The sequence below is a fragment of the Sarcophilus harrisii genome, chromosome 2, assembly GCF_902635505.1.
Source record: "Sarcophilus harrisii chromosome 2, mSarHar1.11, whole genome shotgun sequence".
Taxonomy (NCBI): Eukaryota; Metazoa; Chordata; class Mammalia; order Dasyuromorphia; family Dasyuridae; genus Sarcophilus; species Sarcophilus harrisii.
Window position 1 is genome coordinate 613,394,280 of NC_045427.1, and position 24,335 is coordinate 613,418,614.

The following is a 24,335-nucleotide window of genomic DNA, read 5'->3' on the forward strand; positions in this document are numbered from 1 at the left end:
TCTATTTATTAAGCCATAACCTCTCTTTTCACTTTCAGTCTCATATCACCAACCACTTATTCAATATTCTGAACTGGATGTTTCACAAACATCTCAAATTTAACATACTTAAAGGACAAATCATTACTTTTCTCCCCAAATCCTTCTGAACTTCCTTTACTCAAGTTCACAAGCTAAGTGTCCCTTCTTATTCTCTCATCCCACATATCTAAATCTGTTGCAAAATTTTGTAAATTCTAGCTTTGTAAAATATGTTTCATATCTTTCTTCACTCACACAACTACACCTTGCTGGTGCAGGCTTTTATTATCTCAGTTGCGAACTATAAATAAATAAATGTATGATAAATGCCTTTTCTTCCTTATCAAGTAATCAATAGAGATATATCTCATTTTCCTAAGATAATATTTAGCTCTTAAGATCTTTCTTATATTTTGATTAGATTTATCTAGATCTGAGAGGGTTACATTGGCTATTATAATTTTATTATTTCTTTCTGTTAATCACCTTTTCCTTTAAATATTTAGATATGATGCCATTCAGCACATCTATTTTAAATATAGACATGAATTCATAATTATATCTATAGAATCTACAAAATAATAAAATTTCCTGTTTATCTCTTTTAGTTATGTCTGTTTTTACTGCTGCCTTCTTTGAAATCATGATTGCTATGTTTGCTTTTTTTGTTTACCTATAGCATGGGTTTTTAACCTTTTCTGGGTACAGATCCTAGTCATGGATCTTTTTTAGAAGTCTGGCAAAGTGTATGGATCCCTTCTCAGAATAATAATTCTCAATAAATGAAGGAAATACAAGGTTTCAGTTAAAGGTTAGTGAACATAAAAAATTATGTTTTCCTACAGCCATGTGGATTCCAGGTTAAAAACTTGAATTAAAAGTAACAGTTATTATTCTAGTTCTTGTTTTTAAAAATGGTTTCAATCTTTCTGTTGTAAGTATGTTTTCACATAAACAACATATTGTTGGATTCTGCTATCATCCTGGGTTTTTTGATCCTGTCCATTCTCACAGTTATGACTCAAATGTGGGTTTTCTTCTATCCTAGAGAATATGCTTTCCCTTTTCTTTCCTTTTGTTCCCCTTTTTACAAAGAAGTTGGGGGTGAATCAGGACCATGTTCAGTACTATATTTGATACATTGTGCTTCCATTTTATGGCTTCTCTTTTCTTCTCCTTGCCTAGTCATTAATCACAGTTTCTTACCTATTCTTTCTTTTCTTTTATTTCCTTCTTCATGATCTTTCTGATTAGAGATTCCCTTTGAAGTTAAATTTTTTGCTTATTACTAATATCTCTTTGAATCCACATTCCTTCTTCACCCCAGTCTCCCTTTCCTTGTTTTTCTATTTCCCTATTGAAGTTAATGTAGTTATGTTCCCATATTTGTGTAAATGTGTATTCCATCCTCCTTTGAACAGTTCAGATGAAAAGGAGGTTCATTTTTATCCTGTTCCCTCCACTCCTTCCTTCCTTTCTTTCTTGTTGTATTCCTTTTTCTCTTCCCTTAATTTTTTTCTCTTAGAATCATCCAAATAGAACAAAACTGCTCTTAAGCCTTATGTCATATTTACTCCCTCTACAATCACTGAATACATTAGGATTCCGAGAAGATGAGTGTTTCTTCTCCCCTGTTAGTCTTTAAAAGTTTCAATATAAATTCCTTCCACTTGCTCAAATTTATTTGTTTTTATTTGTTTCTCTTGACTCTAAAGTTTTTATTTAAAAACATCTCCTTGGCTTCAGTCTCTTTATCAGGAATATTTGGAGTCCTTTATTTCACTAAAATTTTGTGGTTTTTTCACCATAAGATTATACTCAGCTTTGCTAAGTAAATTATTCTTGGTTATAAGCATTTAAAACCTTTTGGGGACCATTTTGGAATACTGTTTTTTTTCTTTTTTATTGTGGTAGATTCCAGGTATTGTATAATATTGACTATTGTCATCTGAACTCTTTCTTTCAGGCTGCTTGCATTATTTTTAATTTGACCCAGAAACTCTTAGTTTTGGCTTTGACTTTTCTGGAGTAATTATTTAGTGTTTCTTTCAGGAGGTGATTAGTGAGTTCTTTCTATTTTCACTGTGCCCCCTTTGGCTTTAACAGGTCTTGGTAGCTTTCATTTATTTGTTCTTGAAATCTTTATTTAAGTCTTTTCTTAATAGTCAAGGTTTTCAGCTCATCTGAAGATTCTTAGATCATTTCTTATTGACCCTTTTCCAGGTCAGTTTTTTTTTTAGATAGACATTTTGCATTTTCTGATATTATTTTAGTCTTTCCATTTTGTTCTAGTATTTCTTTAGACTCATAAAATCATTGATCTGTCTGGTCCAATCTGATTTTCAAGGAGTTTGTTATCTGAGTACAGTTCTGTACGTTCTGTACTAAGCTATTTGTGCTCCTTCCGATTCTTTACCCTTTATAAAGCTCTCATTTAATTTACATGGTCATTTCTTCATTTACTGCAGAAATTCCAGTACAGCTCATGGCAAATCTGTCATTTTCTTTGACACTTTGCTTATAGACGGTGCGACACTATTCTCTCCTTATGGGCTTGTGTCTTGTCTGTTGCTCTTATTGTTAGTGTTTTCTTATGTTTACTCATTTTTCCAGGCTTGCTTCTTAAACTTTCCATTCACTTCAGGAAGGAATGCAGGGCCTCCCTTGGTCCGGATCTGTATTATCTACTAGCAAGCACAGTATTTTTCAAAGACCTTGGAAACCGTTCCAGTCAATACACAGGACATACAGATCTAGGGAATGCTCATTATTACCCGATCTAGCCCTAGTTTGAGGCCAGAATGACAGAACTTCAGGCTACAAAAGGCCTCTTGCCTTTTCTTTTTTTTAAACCCAAGTTCTCTCTTTGCACAGATGCAGGTGGTTTGTTGAAATTTGCTTCTCCATGAATTTTTTGCTCACATCTTGGTCCGTTTGCTTCCTCCCCCCCCCCATCCTTACTGGAGTAGCCATGAACAAGGTGGGATGGTTCTGCTCCTACTCACTCCAACATCTTGAAGAGAGCCTTTAACATATATGCTTTTCAAGCTAGCATGTTTTCCCCCTGATGTTAAACCTTTACTGCAAAGACCCTAGAATTAAAAAAAAAAATAAAAACAAGGCCAAAACACCTAAGATTTCATCCTTCCAAAGTGGAAGGCTCAATAATCATTACAACTAAACCTTACTCTGCCCCTAAATCTTGCTTTAAAAGGTCTCAGAATTTAGAATGTGACTGTCCCAAGCATCCTGGGCAGGTCTTTTATTTGCCATCTGTAAGCACAGGTGAAACACAGTGATAAGAATGACCAATCACATTCTGAAGTCCCTGTGTGTTCAGAAAGCACCAGAGATGACTTTCCAGGAGTGCTGCTGGGATTTAATGAGCACAGTTTAGTCAGTAAAGGTTCACAAGTGAAAGCTCGTATTTGTGGAAGGTGACCATACCTGGTGAATAGATGGCTACTCGGTCAATCCCCCTGTCTTCCTCTTGGAGCTGTCGTAGAAACACACCGACAGAATCTGAAATAGGTTTGAGGGTGAACTGACAGCGCTCGCGCCGGGATGGAAGTCTCACAGATATCACAGGTAACCCGTTTTGGTAAACCACCGTGACGTCTGATGGGGAAAATATATGTGTAAACAAACAACAAAAAGGGATGTTAAGGCCCCTCTAAATCATCCACAATTAAAGCTACCCTTACCACTCTCCTTGTATGACAAAGTATCTCTTATCACATGAGCACATGTGTTATTTAAAAAATACCTCTTTTTAATTTAAAATGCAGATTATTCTAACAAAGCAATGCAAGATCAAAAAGGAACAAATGATTTTGAAGGAAATAAGGAAACACAGACAAGGATCCCTGTGGAAATCCCTTGTATCTACAAGTGGATATTCTTGTTCTCCTTCAGACCCCTGGAGTTAATTAAGCAGGGTATTAGAGGCTGCTGGAGTAGACTCCTGTATTTACTTTTAAGTAAATGTAAGGGAAGCATTTGTGATTATACTTTTGCTATTGAGAATCCCTTAAGATGCCACCTCCCAAGGCAGACTGCCAGCTGAGAATTTAGCCATTCAAGAACTCAAAAGGCTGAATGTCCTTATAGGCACACAGATTCCCTCCCTCCCTTAGGAACTCCTATCCCATATTACCCTCTTCTCCTTGAGCATTTCCAACTAGATATCCTGAACGCCTCTCAAACTCAACACGTCCAAAATGGAACTCAATGTCTTTCCCCTAAAAGTCCTCCTTCTTCTTTACTCTTTGCAGAATCCTAGTCACCCAAGTTCAGAGTCTCAGCACTAACTTTGTACCTCACCCCCCACATCCAGCCAAACCTTGTCAATTCTCCCTCCACAACACCTGTCACCTTCTCTCTCCTCACATAACTACATCCCACGCCAGACTCCCCTCGTCTCTCACCGAAATGATTTCTGAGCATCCTCACTAGACTCACTGTCTCGAGACTAATCCCACTTTAATCTATATTGCACAGAGCTGCCAGTATGATATTCCTGAAGTGAAGGTCTCACCATGTCACTCCTTGCTTATGAAGATTCAATGACTCTCTATTGCTTTAGAATCAAATACAAATATCCCTGCTTGGCATCAAACCTTCCCTAAATTCCTTTTCCAGACTAATTACACATAATGCACACATTCTCATAGTCTATGATCTGGCAAACTTCTACTACGTCCATTTATCTTCAATTTCATGTCTTTTAAAGAATGTGTTGCCATTAAGCCAAATTTATGTTTCCTTATTTTCTTCAAATTTGATTCTAATGTAATCTCTTTCCTAATTTGCAACCAGTCACACAAAAATTCCTTGGGTTTATGAATTACTGAAATACTTTCTAGTTAAAGCTAAGTCAAAATATGAATATAAAACACTTAGGGTGACAAGAGCCAGATGTCAAGATACACCCCCCCCAAAAAAAATATATATATATATACTGATTTTAAGTGAAAAGTGCATCAACTAGTTGTTTGGTTGGGTTCATTTTACTTTATGATTTGGTTTTAACACTTCAATCTGAGATTTCATTACTCTCTCCACAAATGTGGGTTGCATCACATATATCACAGTAAACTTACTCCATGAGTTGCTATTGCTGAAAAAAATTGATCAGTTTGTAGCCAACTTAGTAATGAGCCTATTCTAAACTACAGAGGCATATTGTTAGACAAAAGACGTGCAATTTTTAAAAAACAAAATCTGTTACCTACAGGGGTAGATAAGGTAGGTAAGAATACAGAGGTATTCTTCATAGTGGAACATGGAAACTTATGCATTCAGGAACACAAAATAATCCCAGGTTTTGGAATGAATGGCAACAAACAACTCCAATTTTCAGCAAACTCACAGTCCAAAACTTAACTCATGATCTTCTTTTACCTAAGTTCTTTTTCCTACTTTTTAATTTTTATTAATGCTCCTATCATTTTCTTATTTACCATCCTCAAAACCTGTCGTTTCTATCTACATAATTTTTTAGACATAATCCTCTCTTTTCTATTTCTAATGGCAACATCCTAACTCAGCATGTCTCATCTGGAATATCCTATTAAATTATCTTGATATTTCAAGTTCCTCCCCACACAACTCCAACAAATGTGGCTAAATTCATCTTTGTAAAAGCATGACAGCTACATTCTACCTAAAAACCGTCAATACTGCTTCATTGTGCTAGCTTTAATCCAAATCCAGTATGTTTTCTCTGCTGTCCCTTCTCTCCCTAGAGTATGGAACTTCTATTTCTGCCTTGCAAGATCTTGGTTTTAAATTTGAAAGAAATTTTACTTCCTCTAATTTTACAAATACAAAAACTGGGATCTACAGCGATCAGTTAAAACACTGATTACAATTGCAGTAAGAAGCAAAACCAGTACATAAACTCAGGCCCTCTTACTTTTAATTATTTCAAACCATTGCATCGTCAGTATTTTTTTCTTTTCTTTCATTCCCATAACCTGCCAACATTTTTTTTTTTTTTTTTTTTGTATAACTGGTTATTTCAGATCCAGAATGCCAGAATTTTTTGGCATTAAAACATTTTAATTGTTTTATATTTCTATGAAGAAAAGATAATTTTTTTTCTAAGCAGACAACATACAATAGTCTTTTTATATTTTAAATATATGGGTAAATAATATGGAATATAAACAGTTTATTAAACCATTATATAGCCAATCAAATATTTGCACAAAGAAGCAGTCTTCTCTTCTTGGAGTTTATAAAGTCTCATGATGAAGAGATGAATGAAATATTTACCTCCTTTTTGGCAAAAATACAGGTGCTTACAAGGGTGAAACGTTCCTATGTTGTTAGATGTTGTTTTAGTCTCTTATGCTTAATTTATCTTTCTTTGGTTAAAAAAAAAAGGGTGGAGCGCAGTAAATTTAATAGGAACTAATGGTTTTGCATTTGCAGAAAGTACCAATAAAATTTACACAGGGTCCAAAAACTCTGCATCAGTCCAAATCCAAGCCATCTTTTCTGACCTGACAATACCCCCCTAAGGGATCTCAAAACTAAACAGTTTAATCACTTGCCTCCCTCGCTGGGCCTCTCCCCTTGCCAGGACTCATTCCTCAAAGGTAGCACACTTTCCCTCCCACATCCTTCCCCCATTTTGGTGATTTTCAACCCTTGGCTGCTCAAGTACAAACCGAATTCTCCATCCCCAGCTGTCCACCCACTCCCTCACTTTTATTCCCTATAACTGCTTGCAAATGTCCCAGTCCAGTGCTACCCACCCCTTCCACTGAGCTTACTGGAAGGCCTGCTCAGTAATGAACAAACTTGTTTTCTTTATAATCCTTTCCCTTTCTTCTTATATCTCCTGCCCACTCCCCAATGACACTGCATCAGTGGCTCTCCTTTCTAGCACCTTTCACTCAGAACTCCCAGTCCTTGACTGGTCACTCTGCAGGAACTGAGATGCTCCTTTGCCACCTTCAGACTCTCCACCTCCTCCCCTCAGCAATCTTTCTGCTCAGATCTTTCTACCCCATCCAGACCCTGGTGGACACTCTCCCGTGGCCCCTCGGACATTCTCCTTCGCTCCTTGGAATGAGTGGGCTCTCTGGGCCCCCTTTCCTAGGAGACTTTAACTACATCCTGATACTTCCTTAATTACCATAACTTCCAGTTCCACAACTGACTCAACGTCCGTGACCTAACCTTTCACCTCACCTCAGTGACCAGATCTCTCTCTGACCTTCCATGTTCATCAGCTCTGAAGTTCTCTCACGTGAGCATTAGTGGCCATTTTCCCTGTTCTCTCTGCTTGCCCAGTACAGATGTTGTTCTTCATCCTCCCTGGGACTTCTGATCTCCCACCTGGTCAGTTCTTCTCCAGATCGTGTCCTCTGTCCCCTTCTCATCACTGATATTGCCTCAGCCTTAAGTGACTCTCCCCAACTTTGCCATCACCTTCTTCTCCCTGACACTCCTTTTTCCCTCGTTTCCATGACAATTCTCTCTCCCGGCTACCCTGCCTGATTGGACCTCCATCCAGGTCCCTTTCTGCTACTGCATTCACTTGGGGATCCCACTGGCTCCTCTCAGCCCCAGCCTCTCTCCTGGCCTCCATTCTTGCTTCTTCTACTGCCTAGTTAAAAAAAAAATTTCTCTGCTTTCCTTTGCCCCCTCCCCTAGATAACAAATAATCCAATATATGTTAAACATGTTAAAATATATGTTAAATCCAATATATGTATAAATATTTATACAATTATCTTGCTGCACAAGAAAAATCTAGTCAAAAAGGAAGAAAAATGAGGAAGGAAATAAAAGGCAAGCAAATAACAACAAAAAGAGTGAGAATGCTGTGTTGTGATCAGTTCCCATAGTCTTCTCTACACATCTTCAAAAGGATGCCCCGGAGAAATCCTTGGCATGACACATCCGATACTAACCCCATTCTCTCCCCTTTTCTGAACTTGCCTATTCCTGCCAGGGACACCGCAGACTCTCAGCCCCTCGAGCCTGTCCCCTGATCACACGTCACCCCTGACTCCTTTCTCTCACCTCCCAATCCAACCATGTGTCAATTCCTGTCCCTTCTGCCTTCCCCACATGTCTCCTTTCATACTATTACCCCGCTGTGGCAGGCCCTCATTGCTTCATTATCTGGATTATTTCAATGATCCGCTTATGAATCCGGCAGCCTCAATCTATCCCCGTCTCAGCTGTCAAACTGATCTCCCTAAGGCACTGATCTGACCGTATTAAATAAACCCCAGTAACTCCCCATTGTTCCAGGAGTCCACACAAAATTTTGTCTGGTGTTTTAAGCCCTTCCTGGTTTGGCCCTTTTGCCTTTCCAATTCTTTACATTACGCACATACTCTGCAATCCAGGACTGGACTGGCTGCTGCCCTTCCTCACACAGGACAGCCCACCTCCCCATTCCAGCATTTTCCCCCGACTCTCCACCAGCCAGAAGCTCTCTCCCTCTGCATCTCTATCTCCCGGTTCCTTTCAAGTCTTGGCCAAAGGCCCACCTTCTGAAAGAAGCTTTCCTCCTGTTCACTTTCTCCAATGCCTCCTCTATATCCTTGTCTGCCCATCATTTTTGCAGTCTCCATTAAACAGTGAGCTCACAGGCAAAGGGAGTCTGTTTTTGCCCCTTTGTATTCCCGGCCCTCAGCAGAGTGACCGTGGTCCACAAATGTCAAACCTTTGTAAAGATGTGAATGTCACCTAAATTTGAGTAACAAAGAGGACTCTGCTGGAGGCTTAACCTCATGACAAAATCAAACACACTAACCTTTCTAGTTTGCACGGATCACATGCAGTAACAACAACAGAAGTGACAAGAGCAGCAACCAAAGTGAACACTCAGATGATGATTTTCAGGTCTAGGAGGCACTTTCTCATCGATCCTCACAACAACTCTGTGGAGAAGGTGCTATCACTGTGTACTTTTCTCCTTTGCCCAATTTGGTTCTAAGTACCTCGTGGGAAGGGACTGAAGTATAATCATCCTTTAAGAATCCCCCCCACAATACTGCACTTACTAACTGATCTATATGTCTCCTGGGTGAGGGAGCAGATGGCATGTGTCTGGTGCACAAACATTTACAGAGTCCATGACACATCATCTCATCGGATTTTCAAGAGCTCTGTAAGGTGGGTCTCACTATTCCCAGGAAACCAAAGCCCAGGAAAAGTCAGAGGAGTTGTCATGTTCATACAACTTTAAGTGTCTGAAGTCTAAAATCTCCTGACCCCCGGCACTCCTCATCTTCTCCTTTGCTGGAATACAGTAAGTTTAAAAAAGTAATAGTACTCCAAGTAATGGTGCTCCTGATTTCACCTTGTCTTTAAAATCCTAAACTTCCATATTTTCTTGTGCTGTGTGTGGCTTGTCCATGTTCCCCCATAGATCCTTCAGCAGATAACATTGATCAAATCATTGATTATCCTCCTTTCCCCCTGAACTCCAAAGTCTTTCCAAAAAGTCCCCTTCTGCTTTATTAACTGTAAAATAAATCTACCTTCGGCTTTCTACAATGTAGTGACTTTCTCAATGGCAGTTATGTCCACAGAGGGAGAAAAAAGAGACCAGCCAGATGCATCGTTCTCCCCTTTGGTTCCCACATCCATCCCTTTTGCCTTTCACACTTTTTGTGGGTATAGCAGAGCCCTATGAATGAATACCAGTGAGTTCTCTATAGAAGATCTTGACTTTCAGACTTGGCTGAAGTTTTTTTTAAATTAAAGCTTTTTATTTTCAAAACATATGCATGGATAATTTTTCAACATTAACTCTTTTTTTATTATTATTATTATAGTAACTTTTTATTGACAGAACCCATGCCAGGGTAATTTTTTTTACAACATTATCCCTTGCACTCACTTCTGTTCCGATTTTTCCCTCCCACCCTCCACCCCCTCCCCAGATGGCAAGCAGTCCTATATATGTTGAATATGTCCTAGTATATCCTAGATACAATGTATGTGTGCAGATCCAAACAGTTTTCTTGTTGCACAGGGAGAATTGGATTCAGAAGGTAGAAGTAACCCGGGAAGAAAAACAAAAATGCAAACAGTTTACATTCATTTCCCAGTGTTTTTTTTTTTTTTTTCCTTTGGGTGTAGCTTTCAACATTAACTCTTGCAAAACCTTGTGTTCCAATTTACTTTCCCCCATTCCATCCCCTACATGGCAAGTAATCCAATATATGTTAAACATGGTAAAAATACATGTTAAATCCAATATATGCATACACATTTATATAATTATCTTGCTACACAAGAAAAATCAAATCAAAAATGAGAAAGAAAATAAAATGCAAGCAAACAACAAGAAGAAATGAGAATGCAATGTTGTGATTCACACTCAGTTCCCATTGATGGCTCTCCTGAAGTTCCTTTTGATTGTTCTCTCTCTGCCCCTCCTCTCCATCTAAAGGAGTTTCTTGTATACTTACATCATGTAGGGGTTGGTGCCATAAGGGGTTACAGCTACAGGCCTGATATCTCTATCAGAACGTATAAAATGTGTTCATCCTGAACCCAACCAACCACATTGTGAACATGTGCTGCAGACACACAGGTGCACAGCTCTGACAGATACATCTCTACTCCTAGAAAGTAACTCAACCATCGTTTCTTAAGGAAACCTACTGCAGCCTTCTGAGGGTTTCAGCTATGTCCCTCTCTCTCTATTGCACTCCAAAGCACTTTTTTTTTTGCTTTTTGCACCTCTGAGCCCTCCCAAGGTAGCTTGGGGGTCACTGATTAGGTTTCTTAAGGACCAGGCCTTAACCCCAAACCAATCTGATTCTGACTGGCCACCAACAGGTTAGGCCAAGCCCCGTCTGGTCACTGTTTGGGTCTCCCAGACTCAGTCATGTCCCCTTTGGCCAGGAAACCCGAGAGTCTTCCCCACCCAGGATCCTTTATTCACTGATTTATATATTTGGGTTTCTTGGACTAAGCTGAAGAGCCCATTGTTGCTACAGAGCCTTAATCCCTGAGGGAGGCCCGCCTCAGCCAAAGGGAGAGACCCTAGCTTAAGCAGGCCCAGGGCTCCCACTGGCTGCTTCCTGAGAGGAAAAGCTGCCTCCCTCCCACCCATTCACTCGCCTGACGTCATGGTCCACCTTGAGAATGAAGTGCAAACAACCACTACCTCAACAGACCATGGAAGGCACAGGTTATGAAGCAGCGCTGATTAATCCCCACATTTCCTCATTCTCTCCCTGTCCCCTAAGGAACTGGGAGAAAACTGTCACAGGAGCAGCAGGAGATGAGAACAGGGCGGTTCTGTGACCTGCCCCTCAAACCAGAGATAACCTGGGACAGAACAAGACGAGGCTGCTTCCTGCCTCATCCACGGAGGTTTCTTGTTTCATTTCTACTTCCTTATTTTTTATCCAAGCTTTTCATTTTCAAAACACAGACAAGGATAATATTTCCATAGGGACCCTTGTAGAACTTTATGTTCCAGCTTCCCCCCCCCTTCCTCCCTGCCCTCCCCAGAGGGCATCTATGTCCATCCTTGCACACTCTCCATTTCTGGCTGGGAGCGGGTGGGTCCTGTCCCCCCCACCCCCCACCCTGCTGAGACCCCAGGGGGAAATGGGGGGGCGGCTACAGGGCAGAAGCAGAGACTGACCCTGCACGCTCTGCCCAGACTCACCATCAGAGGGCACCACCGTACTGCAGTAGACAACTCTCAGATGCTGCCAGGAAGAGAGCCTCTGGTGTACCTGGAAAATCCAAGAAGACTCTTGTTAGGACCCGGTCTGGGCCAAGGCCAGGGCTCCCCCTCCCCTGTCAGCTTTTAGGCCCGAGGGCGAGCCCCGGGCGCCGGGGAGCCCCAAGACACCCACAAGTTGTGAAACCTGTCACACAAATGGGGGCAATAATAGCGGCTCTCAGGGGTGTGGGGAGATCCAATGAGAGAGAAGTGCCTAGCACCACTAGTGGGTGCTCCATAACCACCACCATCCTCATCCTCACCATCCTCATCCTCCTCCTCCTCATCACCCTCATCAACATCCTCCTCATCTTCACCTCATCTTCTTCATCACCATCCTCCTCCTCCTCATCTTCACCATCATCTTCCTCCTCCTCACCATACTCCCTCTCAACTCCCTTCCCATCCTGTGACTGGGTTCAGCACCCAGAGGGAGTTCAGAATCTCCGGTTTCTCTTGTTTGGCTTTAGGCAGCCACATCCCGTCCTCGGGTTCCCTCCCACCCACCACCTTCTGTGCCTCCAAAGGACATTTTGCACACAAAAAAAGGAAGCATGCTCACTGAGAAGGAAGCCCTTGGTTCTGAGCAATAAGGTGGGGGACTTTGGGGTTCAGGGTGTCACAATGAGAGACCAGCCCTCCCTGGACATTCCCTGGGGGCAGGTGTGCCATGTTTATCTCCACTTAGTGATGAGGCTGAGTGTTCCAATCCCTCCCCCGTCAGCTATCTCCCAACACTTGTGGCAAGTCCAGCACTTTGCCCAATATCTCCTATTGCTGTTGTACCACATTATAACTTGTGTCCTCTGGTTTTTTCCCCCAACTCCAATAAATTATTTTTTTCTCCTGTAAAAATGCCCCATTCTCCAGCTTCTTCATTTTCTCTTACAATTTCTCAGTGCCTCAATATTACCAATGAACTCAAGGACATTGTTTTGCATTCCCATTTTCCCCAAGGAATAAGTATTTTGATTATCAGAATATTTCAGAAGAAAAGTAGCCAATCATGGAGACCATTATCATTTCCAACAGCAGCCAAAAAGAGGTGCTGAGTAAAAAATCTTCTCTGAATAGACATCTAATGCCTACTTTATATTTTTGCCCTTGTGGTCCTATCAAATGACCTTTCTTTTTATCTTCTATGGAGCCAGTAATGAACTTGACTGAACTTTTTTTCCCCCTCATAACAAAAGAAACAACCTATTGTTACTACTCTGTAAGTTTTCATCTTCACTAGAAAATTCTGCATCTTAATGCAGTTTAATACTATTTCATACCCTTATTATTTGGAAAATTTTCATTTTCCAAATCTATACAGAGAACTCTTTGTATAATGCAGACAAGTTCATCTGTGACATATTTTTACGAGTTGCCTGGGCCACTAAGAAGTTATGATTTGCTCATGGTCAAATAGTTAGAATGTGTCAGAGGGTCCTCCTAAGCCTACCATCTGGCTATAGTTTATGTACTCACTATGTACACTTCTCTGATTCAACAGTATAATGTCAAATTCAGAGCAATAGAATGAAAATGGTATTTTGAGTAAAGAAATGGGATTTGACGATTTTAAAAGAGGGTTCCATTGAGAGAGATTCAAAGACTTGAAGCCTTTATTGATCAGCTACTTTGTCATATCTACATTTCAATTTTGGCAAGATTTTTTTCCCTCTTAATTTCAACCTTTTTTGTTATGTATTTTTTGGACTAACAAGACTGAAGAGAATTATTATTTTAAGTCAATGTTTTCTCAAAAACTGTTCCAGATCCACTCACATAATGATACTAAAAGAACAGGCAAATATGTTCACATTTAATTGGTTTTTAATAAAAATCCGTGTGTGTGTGTGTGTGTGTGTGTGTAGGTTATGGAGGAGGTTATAAGGAGAAATGGAGAGAAAATGTCTTTGGATGTATTTTGAGAGCATTGGGGGATATCTGAAGTCTCCTACAACAGAGTGATGAGCTTCCACAAGGGGATCATCCTTTTGCAAGTCTGGGTCCAGTAATACTATGGAGAGGATTCATAATTTTAATAGTCACTGAACTCTCAATTTTTCCAATTCTCCAATTGGAATGGATTCTACTCTGCCACCCTAGGCTTAGAAAGACCAGAGAGCATGTGGTTTTCTTGTATTAAAAAAAAAAAAAAATAGAAAAATCACAGCATAAGAACCCCAAGGGGATTCATCAAATGTATAGTAGCTAAAGAAAACTGGTCTCCCTTGATTTTAAATGTTAGATCTTGTTCTAGGATCCTGTTTTCCATCTTTATTCAGGTCTGCAAGTGAACTTCCGCCCCTGTTTCCACACTTAGTTTCTGGTAGACATATAGTGGTGAATAATTTGGGTAGTGGGTGGTTGCTATTAATATTTTTCTCAGTGTTTCCTTTGTTCTTGGTTGCCAATAAAACATAGGTAATAGGAAAAAAACCTTGAAAATAAGAGAGAACAAATTTTGTATCTCAAAAGAAGTCACAAATCAGTTTGCTGACATTCTAAATACCCTAATGATTCCATTTTTTCCCTACCACTGAAATACAGAGAATGTATATCAAATTTTCTACAAACTTTAAAAGTTAAAGTGATGGGGGAAAGAAGAAAAATTAGGTATAAAGATGCATACAAATGGTAACATATGTAAATGTTAGCTACTATTTATTATATTATTGTTGTATTAATTATTCCACCTGCATTCTATTTTTTTTTTTTAACTGTGACAAGTTTTTATTTAGAGTGAAGGCCTAAATAGGCCTTCCCCTCACCTCTGGTCAAAAGGTAAAAATGGTGTGTCTTTTAGAGGGCCAGGATGTTTTAGGTCAACAAGAATTACTAATAAAGTCATGGGGAAGTCTTATTTCTTGCTTTTATTAACAGAGGTGGATGACTTTGGATTGGGGTGGAAGGTACAAACAGGATTTGGGGCTTCATTTCAATGAAGCATCAACTACGTTCAGCAAGCCCTGGCTTAAAAGAAGTCCTTCTAACCTGTCTTTCTAATTTTGTTGACTTTCTTCCTTTCTGTAAAATGAAGGGGCAATGATCTTATTTTTTACTTTCATTTTTATTTATTTATTTTAGGGTGATGATTTTTAAGGAATCTTCAAGTTGTGAATTCCATGATCCCTTCCATGATAACTCAGGAAAAAAACAAACAGAAGAGAGCAACTGTACTGCCCTAATCCTGACAGTTTTAATTGTCTCACCCTCTTGCTCATCCCATTGGGCAGTGGCAAGAAGGCTAATAATGCTCACAGTTTTCCAGACCCCAGGATCCCCTTCAACAGCGTCTTTTTCCAGTGCTTTATGCTGTGTGGCCTTGTCAGCCGTGAGCCTCCCTGGACTGAGATCCTACATCAGATATGGACCATGCTGATGGAATGAACAGGTCATTGGGGGACCAATCTGGCTAAATTAGGAAAAGAATTCTTGTTTTTTGGCCACAGTGATTCATCAAGACCAAGTAAGGAACAGGGGAATCCTGATCTGCATCCTTCATGGGATTACCCAGATAGATGGGAAAATGGATCCATAATGTTTTGAACTACCTTCTGGGGAACTATTTTGAACTGTGTGCACCATCAGTATATATTTATAGCATCTATTGGTTTTTCTTAGGAAAGAAAAGAAGATTATGAACAAATCTTCTCTGGGGGAAAAGGCCCCACCAAAATCCAACTTTATTTTCTCATGTGTTCTGTTAGTGCTACCTGGCGCTCATAAAAAAGTTGATGTTCTTAACAGGAAATTACATTTCCACATATTATAAACAAGTTATTGTACTTATTTAAAAATAAATTTTGTACTCGTTAAAAAAAAAAACCAAACATTTTCTACATTTCTAAGAAGCTTCTTTCTCTGCTATGAAAACAAATAACAGTCTAGAGCAATGTCAAATGTCAGCTGACTGTTAATGATAGGTGAAAACAAGCAAGTGCAATAAAAGGTAAATGACATACTGGAGTTAACAGCAAAAATACTTTGAAGTTATATAAACTTTTCATAGTGTCTCACACATCTTATTAACTTGAGCTACTTCCTTTCTTCTTCAGCATTTTCATTTAATTATTTATTTCCCCAAACTGGGTCCATCCCAAAATTACTCTAGGGCACAAGAATAGAAAATTGGTATATTGCTTATGACAGGTACAATAGAACAAAAATTAATGGTTTATGACAGTGTTCATGTTCCTCTCATAGGGAAATAGATTTATATATAGTTGATAATATAAATTATAATTATGTATGCATTATAACCAAATTAGATAATTTTCCTACCAGGATAAACAATTCATTTTGCACATTGCTTTATACTTTTCTAATAGCCCTGTGTGTGGTAGGCAGAAATTACTTTGCAGATGGAATTAAGTGAATTACAAGCAAGGCTATAAGCAGGATCTGAACTCCCATTTTTCGCCTTCAAGTCCAGTGCTTTCTCCAGCAGACCCCATCACCCTTAAAGCGGTCACAAGTGGGTTTAGTTGAATTCACAGCTGACACATCCAACAGCTGACATTCCTTTCTGTCTGAGAGTAGGAAAACATGCTGGGACTCGCATTTGGTACAGATGGAGATAACTGACAGCTTCTTTTCCTAACAAGAAAGAGTTGTACTACCATCGCCTCCCGCTTTATCTGCCATCACATAAAAAGTTTGGCCTTTCGTTTCCAGATGGTACAAAGTCCACATACTCAAGAAAAGTCATCTCCCCTTCCACCGTTTTGCAAAGAAGTCAATCATTTTAATAAGCCAGGTAATCCATATAAACACATTTAAGGACAAATGAATTTCTTCTAAGCAAATTACATTAATCACATTAAATCTTTTAAACCAAAACAGGATTTTTCTATCCTACTGTTATCGATAAAATTTTGTTCCTTTGTTATCATATACCACAGAGTAATCTCTGGTCTACCAAACCACAGGAATAGAATCAGAGAATTTCACAGAGTAAGGGGAAAGAGGCTCTATCCCACATATTTAGAAATGGAAACTCAAAGTATTTAAGCGACAAACGGTACCCACTGTTACACAATGAGACAGTTATAGAGCTGGGAGTAAAACTCAGACCTTTTGATGTCCAGCTAGTATACTTTCTATAAAATTATCAGTAGGGCTTGGAAAAATTGATACCACGATTTCATTGTAATCAAATAAATTTTCCAGAAGAAATATTCTCAGTTTAATAGTTTCTCAGTTGAAATCTTTCACTAAATTCTATACGAAAGATGAGATCATATAGGAAGAACTTCATCCTAAATTTCAAGCAGACTCTGGAAACAATGCTTTCTTTGGGTTTCTTCCTTCCCATGGTACACTGCCCTGTGATTTTCAACAAAACTGCTTATTATTCTTTTCAGAATATCTGCTGTGATCTTAGCATCTGGTTTTGTCTCCACTGAGCAATGATTGCAAAGAAAGTGAAAAGATACAAAAATGAGCAGATATTTACAAGAGAAAATCATTTGCAAATTAGAGGGGTTAAAACTGAGATCCAGGGACTGAGGCTTAAAGTCCCAGCTTCAACACCAACTGCCTGTTTACATATGTGCCAGCTGAGGGGGTGCTACTGCTGAAGGCAGTTTATGTCCCTACATCTCAAAAGGGGGGAACTAATAATTAAGCAGATTATGCAGAATATTTACTAAAAAGCACTGTGAGGGTACAAAAAAAAAAAAAAAGAAAAAGAAAAAGAAAAGGATGATGCTATATCCCCAAAGACGGCTAAATAATATGAGTCAACTAGAAAGCGAAAGCGGAATTCTACTTGACTTTATGCCAGTAAAAGTCTTACTGATTCCTTGGCTTTTGTCTATCCTGGCAAAGTCTGAGGGATATATAATAACCCAATAATAACCCTCTCAACATTTGCTCTCTAGCTTCTGCAATGCAAACAAACAGCAATGACTAAAAACAGGTTTGTTTCCAGCAGCTGAGCTGAGTTGTGGCTAAGTGCTGGGCCCTAATGTGGAATGGTGATACTCAGAACACTCAGAAAACTGGAGGGGAGCTAGGAGGGATATCTGAGCTCATGTACCAACTTTTAAAACTATGGAAACCGAGGCTCTGGGGGCAGCCCAGCAGTTGGGAACCGAAACCAAGTCCCCTGAAACCTCATGAAGGGATCAATTTTGCCACACTGCTTCCCTGATGCTTTTGAAGGAGCCCACCATAGTTCCTACTGAATTAAGCCAAGAAACACACATCCATCCCTTTAAGGATGCTTTGAGCATTCACTAGAAGCCAGTTTAACTCTCAAAGAGGCAATTTGCTATAAAGAAATAGCAAAAGCTAGAAATGATTTTTCTATAAGATGGTTGGCAGATAGAAACTTTTTATATTATCTAGAAACTTAAAATATCCTCTAGCTGCCATCGATGCCAAAGTGAGTTAAGTGAATAATTTTCACTTACGTGAAACCAAACCGTGAGTCGTTACCAAACAGTGCAAAAAGAAAAGATAAATTATGCTTAACACCAACAGAAATTACTCTCCTTCCTGTAAAAGGAAAGAAAAGTGGGACCATGATTATCTCCAATGAAACATGAACAGGGAACAAATTGTTCCTCTGTTGGTAAAGGCTCTAGTGAACTTATTACTTTTGATTTTTTAAAAAGGAATAAAAGGAAAAAATATTCACCCACTCAGTGATGTGAATGCTCTCTATAAATGCCAGCAACCCACCAGGAGCAAGGAATAGTGTTCTCATTAGCAGCATACAGAGTGCAAGGGGCAGATCAGTGCCAAAAATGGATATATATATAATATGTATATGTTTCTAAATAGCTGGAAAAGGCCATTAGGAATCATTTGATAGTCAATAAATATTAAGCTCCTTCTATGCAACAGACACTGTATCCTGGAGATACAAGTAAGAAAGAGCTCCTGTCCTCAAGGAGCTTCTAATTTAAATGGGGAAGATTATTGAGGAAGGGACCCTTCACAACAGCAGAGTGGAGTGTAGATAGTGGGAAGTTAAGAGTTAGCTAGATTGAGAGCCCTTTTTAAATGGAGGCTCTACCTCCAATCAGAAAGGCACAGAGTAACGAGGAGATGCTGCAATCTGGCAGAATGCTGACATTTCCTGGTGAGGAGTTTCCTGGGAGCAAGATCCTAGTAGAGCTCAAGGAGTGATGGATGAGAAAACTGAATCTCTACTGGCTGGCTACATGAGCACTCAGCGATGTAAGTGGACTAGATGCACTGTGGGTGCCAGCATTGTTTCCACCATAAAGCAATCCTTCAAAGCGTAAGACTAGATTCCATCTTACAGCCAAAGCTGGGCTCCTCCAGTCCAGCAGCTACACCTGCTGAAGGACACCTACTTCAAGGAAGTACCTTGCTGGCAGTTTAGGCCATGGACCTGTCAAGTACAGACGAGCACACAATCATCTTTGAATCATCTTGGGTCTTTAAGACTCAAATAAAAGAAACAAATATTTACTTTAAGCCACTTTCCCTTGGATTGACAACCCAGCTCTATTGGGATTTTTCAAATATCATTACTGGTGATTAGGAGAGAGACTGTATCACATTCATAAGAATAACTGATACCTTGTTCTGAATGTACAATACAACAAACTTTTATTAAATACCTATTGTATGCAGAGCAGTGGATGTATATAATATACACATATATATGTATACACACACACACACATACACACACACACACTTACTAAGTACTAGGGGAGAAAGAAAATTTAGATAATTCTGACTTTGTCTTCAAAAAAGTTATAGTCTAGTAGGGACATGAGACACCAATAAAAACAGCTAAAATATACTAAGTATAAGTGCATAGAGTTTACAAATTTCTGTGTGAAACCTAAAGGAAAGAAAGGGCCATTGCATGGGAGGGAGATGAGATGCTGGCAGATATAGGATATATGTAGGGATTGCTTCCCCCATGTGGGAGCACCAGAAATGGGCTCACTTTGTTGAGTGATAGACAGTGGCTACTGAAGGCCAGCTCTGGGGTCAGGAAATCCTGGGTTCAAGTGTGACCTTGGGCAAGTGCTGCCTGTGTGGCCCTCATCATGTCCTGTAAGGATACCTCCTAGTCACAAAGCCGGGATGCCAGGACAGCTGACATTTGTGTAGCTCTCTTCCCAGAACTTTGTTTATTTTCTCTCTAATTCGCCATCGACAGCCCTATAAAAGGATTAACATCAGTCTGGTTATCCCTGCTTTTATATGAAAGTACTGAGGCTCGGAAATCTAAATTGAGGATAATCTAAATTCTGGGTCTCTTAATACTTTATGGTTATCAGAGCAATGGCTCTCCAACAATCCATTACTCTCACTACAGGAATAGCCAACAACCTTTTCCAGGCACCTGTGACCTTGATGATGGCTTAATTACCATTTTTATTTTTAAACAGCTCACTTTAAAGAGTTCTTTAAGCACTCTGGAAACCACTTTATATACATTATCTCATTTGATCCTCTTAACAACTTGGTGATATAGATGTCATTAAGTCAAGAAGCATTTAATGAAGTACCTAGTATGTGGAGGGCACTGTGCTAATCAATAGCAATACAAAGAAAGTGAAAAAATAATAATCCTTGTTCTCAAAGTGCTCCCAGCCCAAATAGAGGGGAAAGACAATATACAAACAGTGATGTACAAATACAATTTGGAGATAACCCCACAAGAAAGGCACTAAGGGAAAGGGAAAGGCTTTTTGCAGAAGGTGAGATTTTAGCTGAAACTGGAAGAAAGCCAGGAAGGCCAGGAGGAGAAGAAGAGAGTTACAGAATGGGGAGATGGAAGAATGTTGTTTTAGAGACATAAGAAAGCTAAAAATATCTATGGATCACAGGGTACATAGGGGAAGAGGAACAGAGATTGTTATAAGCCCACAAAAATAGGAAGAGGTCAGATTATGAAAGGCTTTAAATGTCCAGTGAGAATTTTACAGTTGATCCTGATAGGGAACCCCTGGATTTTACTGGATCAGGGAGGAGGTACCACGGTCAGATTGACACTTTGGCACCTGGAGAGGAGACTGAGTAGGGTGGAGAGGCTATGAAGCACTTCCTACCAGCAGGCTACTGCTATGGCCCAGGGTCTAAAAGAGTAAGACCAGAACCCATCCATCCAGATCCCATTTACCAAGCACTGGTAATTGGGGGCTTCTGCTTCTCTCTCCTATCACAGGTGGCAAGCTCTTCAGCTTCAATTATCATTCCTACACAGGTGACTCTTAGATCTATTTATCAGCCCTAACCTTTCCCATTAAGTGCCTGTTATGTGTCAGGCACCCTATTAAGGGCCAGGGATACAAATAGAAGCAAAATGATGGTCCCTGCCCTCAAAGACTTCACAATCTGATAACAGATAGATACAAACAAGCTATATATAGAATAAATAGGAAATAATTTGAGAGAGAAAGCATTAGAATTAAAAGTTGAAAAAAGCTTCCTGGAGAAGGTGGGATTTTGTTTGGGACTTATAGGAGGCCAGGGAAAGTAGCAGGTAGAAATGAGGAGAAGATTCCAGGCCAGAGAAAATTCCCAGAACAGGAAATTTAGTGTTTTGTTTGAGCAACAGCCAGGAAGCATGTCAATGGATCGCAGAGTAAGGGGTGGAGTAAAGTGAAGGCCCAATATCCTCTCTTGTTCCTTTTCAATTCTGGGCCTAATATATTCATCCACACTTAGTGCTTATCAAGGTACATACATACAGTGATTCATGAAATCTAGGCTATGTGCATTCTTCGCCCACTTGTTTTTTCCTGAATTTATTACTAAATCTCTTTTTAGGGACCATGGATCTTAGTGAGAAATAGTTAGATTTTAAGGGATGTTCTGAGGTTAGATACAATCTGTGCAGTCATTCATAAACAGGAACCATCTGCAGAACCTCATTATTAAAAGTAAATCTCTTTTCTACTGAGGCTTGGCATAGTATATCTGATAAGACTGTGATGAACACCTTGGATGAGCATCTGTCCCTCTATTTTAAGTCCTTCTTGATAATGATAATCAATGAATAAAGTTACATCTATCAAAGAATCTTATTTACCTAAACATATGAATGGGAGACTCTTTGCTGGAAACAGCTTTTTAAAGTTGCATAACAAAACAAACAAACAGAAAAAAAAAAATGGGGAGTCTTGTAGGACGATGAAGAAAATTCTTTGCAAAAAGTTTACTTCTCATATTTTAATCCAAGATATTAATAAGCTCAAAGGTCATTTTCATCAAAATCAGAGGAGAAGAATTTCCTTTCTTTTAAGTCACCAGCAAAAGTTCTAACTATGTGGATTATTACATTTATTATTTATTTATTCAAAAAAAGGGAAGAATTTTATTATTGCCAGTTCCTTCTCACATAGTTGTAGTGTGATTGGTTACCTTTTACGTGAAGAGATTACAGAGATTAGCTCACAAATCTGGTTGAGGTAGAGGGAGAAGGACAAAACCAGCGTGAACAACTCAAAAAGAAATTCTCTTATGAAGCCTGTGCCAGAAGCTCCATTTGTTTCAAGGTCTGTTCAGGCAGCAGGCCGAGGATTGAAAGCCACTGCACTGGGATGAAGAGCAAGGGAAGGAAGATGCCCTGAGAAGACTTCTGGAAGTACCTCTATAATTTACAAGTTACAATGGAAATTGCAGAGACCATTTGGCTTCCCGCTGTGCATTTCTAAGATTTTCTGATTCAATGGAAAGGAGCACAGGCTTTAGGAGTAGATTTTCATTAAACCCTCTTGTTTTATGGAAGATCTGTATAGAGGCCACAGTTCAGGAAAAAGCTTGGAGGAAGAGAGCTGGGGTTCAAATCCTACCCCCTGCTACTTCCTACTGGAGTGCAGGAGGGGTTACAGCCTTCCTGAACTTCAGTTCCCTCAGCTACAAAATGATGTATCTGGACCAGCTCTAAATATATGAACAGAATAAAATCAAAAACCCTCAATCCAAAAGAGGCACCCCATCTATTATTCTCTTTCTGACAAGGGGTCTGAGGATCCAGCCTCCAGAGGAAGCTCTCCAGTGATGGGGAATCCATTGTCTCCATAGAGATACCAAAACATTTCCAGCAGGCTCTAATTGTCAGGAGTTTTTCCACCTACTGAACTGAAACCTCTTTCTACTAATTGGTTGTCATTCTGCCTTCTGGGGCACTGAAGTATGTTTCTGCATTCCTCTGCTCAAATCTGGCTCGTCTTCATGACCTATATGCCTGGAACAACCACCCACTTTCCAGCTTCAAAATCTCCTTCTGACACCCTTTTCCCTGTGCGCCTTTTCAAGTACTTCCATTCAAGTCCTAGCAAATGCCAAAATCATCATCATGCATGATGTTTGGATGAGAAGTACTCCCTGATAAGCACCGTTCCACATCTATTGCATTTTTAAAGGAATTCAAAAAACGAGCTAAAACAAAACATAAATTCTAAAATGTAATTCTAAATAAAATATTGATTTTATTCTAATAGATATGAAGCTGGTCCGGACACATATACTATTACATACATTAATATACACACGTATCATTAACTTAGCATACCAGTTTCTAGAGAGTGGGCTCTATGGCTGCATGATAACAATTATCTAATTAGATTCTACGACAGAGACAAATGCTGATTATGTGACACAAGTTAATTTCCCATTTCTGATGTCTCCCCGACATCTGCAACCTTAACCAGACTTGACAAGAAAAAAACTGATGTTGGTTTAATAATCTATGGTATCTAGGGAAGTTGCTGTTTTACTACTGGTTTGTTTTAAAAGGTCTTTTAAGAAGAACAAAACTAATTTACTAGTATTGATTTACTCGGTGCACAAAGCTCGATTAATTTTGGTATTTTTGTTGAACCATAGTAAAAGGGTATGTTTTCTTCAGAAGCAAAATATGAAAGGTTTTTAGGTAGTGACCCTCTGCTCACCAAAGTGGTAGCTCTAGTTAACTAGTTAATTAGTTATTCTGAAAGGAACTTGCTTTGACAAATTTTCTCAGCAACTCTAATAAAGTAGAATCCATTTAGGCTGAAGCTTAAGTAAAATAACCTCTGAAAAACACAAAGACGACAGATATCAGTGGTGGACCTCAGACTTTGGTTATATGTCTTACAGAATTTTATTTGGATTGGGTATCCTCAAAGAAAAATATGAAAAGCGGTTAGGGTAGTTGAGAAGGCGGCAGACTGGGAATCAGTTAGTCTGGTCCCAGGACTAGCTGTTTCCAACTAACAGCATGTTAAGTACATGTGACAGATACCAACAAGCTACTTCTCAGTTCAGTTTACTGGCTCATAATCCCCATCACTCCTATCATCATCACTAAGTGTGAGTACTCTCCAAGGTTCTAGCCTGAGTCCTCTTCTTGTACACTCTTTTTTCTTGTTAATCTCATTAACTCCCATGGGTTAAAGTACGATTTCTTTTACAATTACTAACCTGATTAATGTACAGAACCCCTATTCTCTCCACTGGGCTTCAATCCTTTGAATTGTCCCAGGGACATCTTACACTCACCATGTCTAAACTCAGATTTTCTCCAGGAACCTCCTGGCTCCCAAACTCCCCCACTTCTATCAAAGGGAACATCATCCTTCTAGGCTCCCCAGCCTTCCCCTGAAATCCCTTCTCT

The 24,335-nt window shown here is 39.5% G+C and overlaps 1 protein-coding gene across 1 annotated transcript in view; it reads right to left on the reverse strand.

The window, feature by feature from the left end:
* The window catches only part of MCU (mitochondrial calcium uniporter), a 169,654-nt gene that overhangs the window by 20,508 nt on the left and 124,811 nt on the right, over positions 1 to 24,335 (reverse strand). The window contains exons 2-3 of the mRNA XM_031956527.1: positions 11,684 to 11,753; positions 3,469 to 3,639 (exon numbers count right to left, since the gene is read on the reverse strand). Of these exons, the coding sequence (XP_031812387.1) occupies positions 3,469 to 3,639; positions 11,684 to 11,753 (241 nt within the window). The remainder of the gene's footprint in view (positions 1 to 3,468; positions 3,640 to 11,683; positions 11,754 to 24,335) is intronic.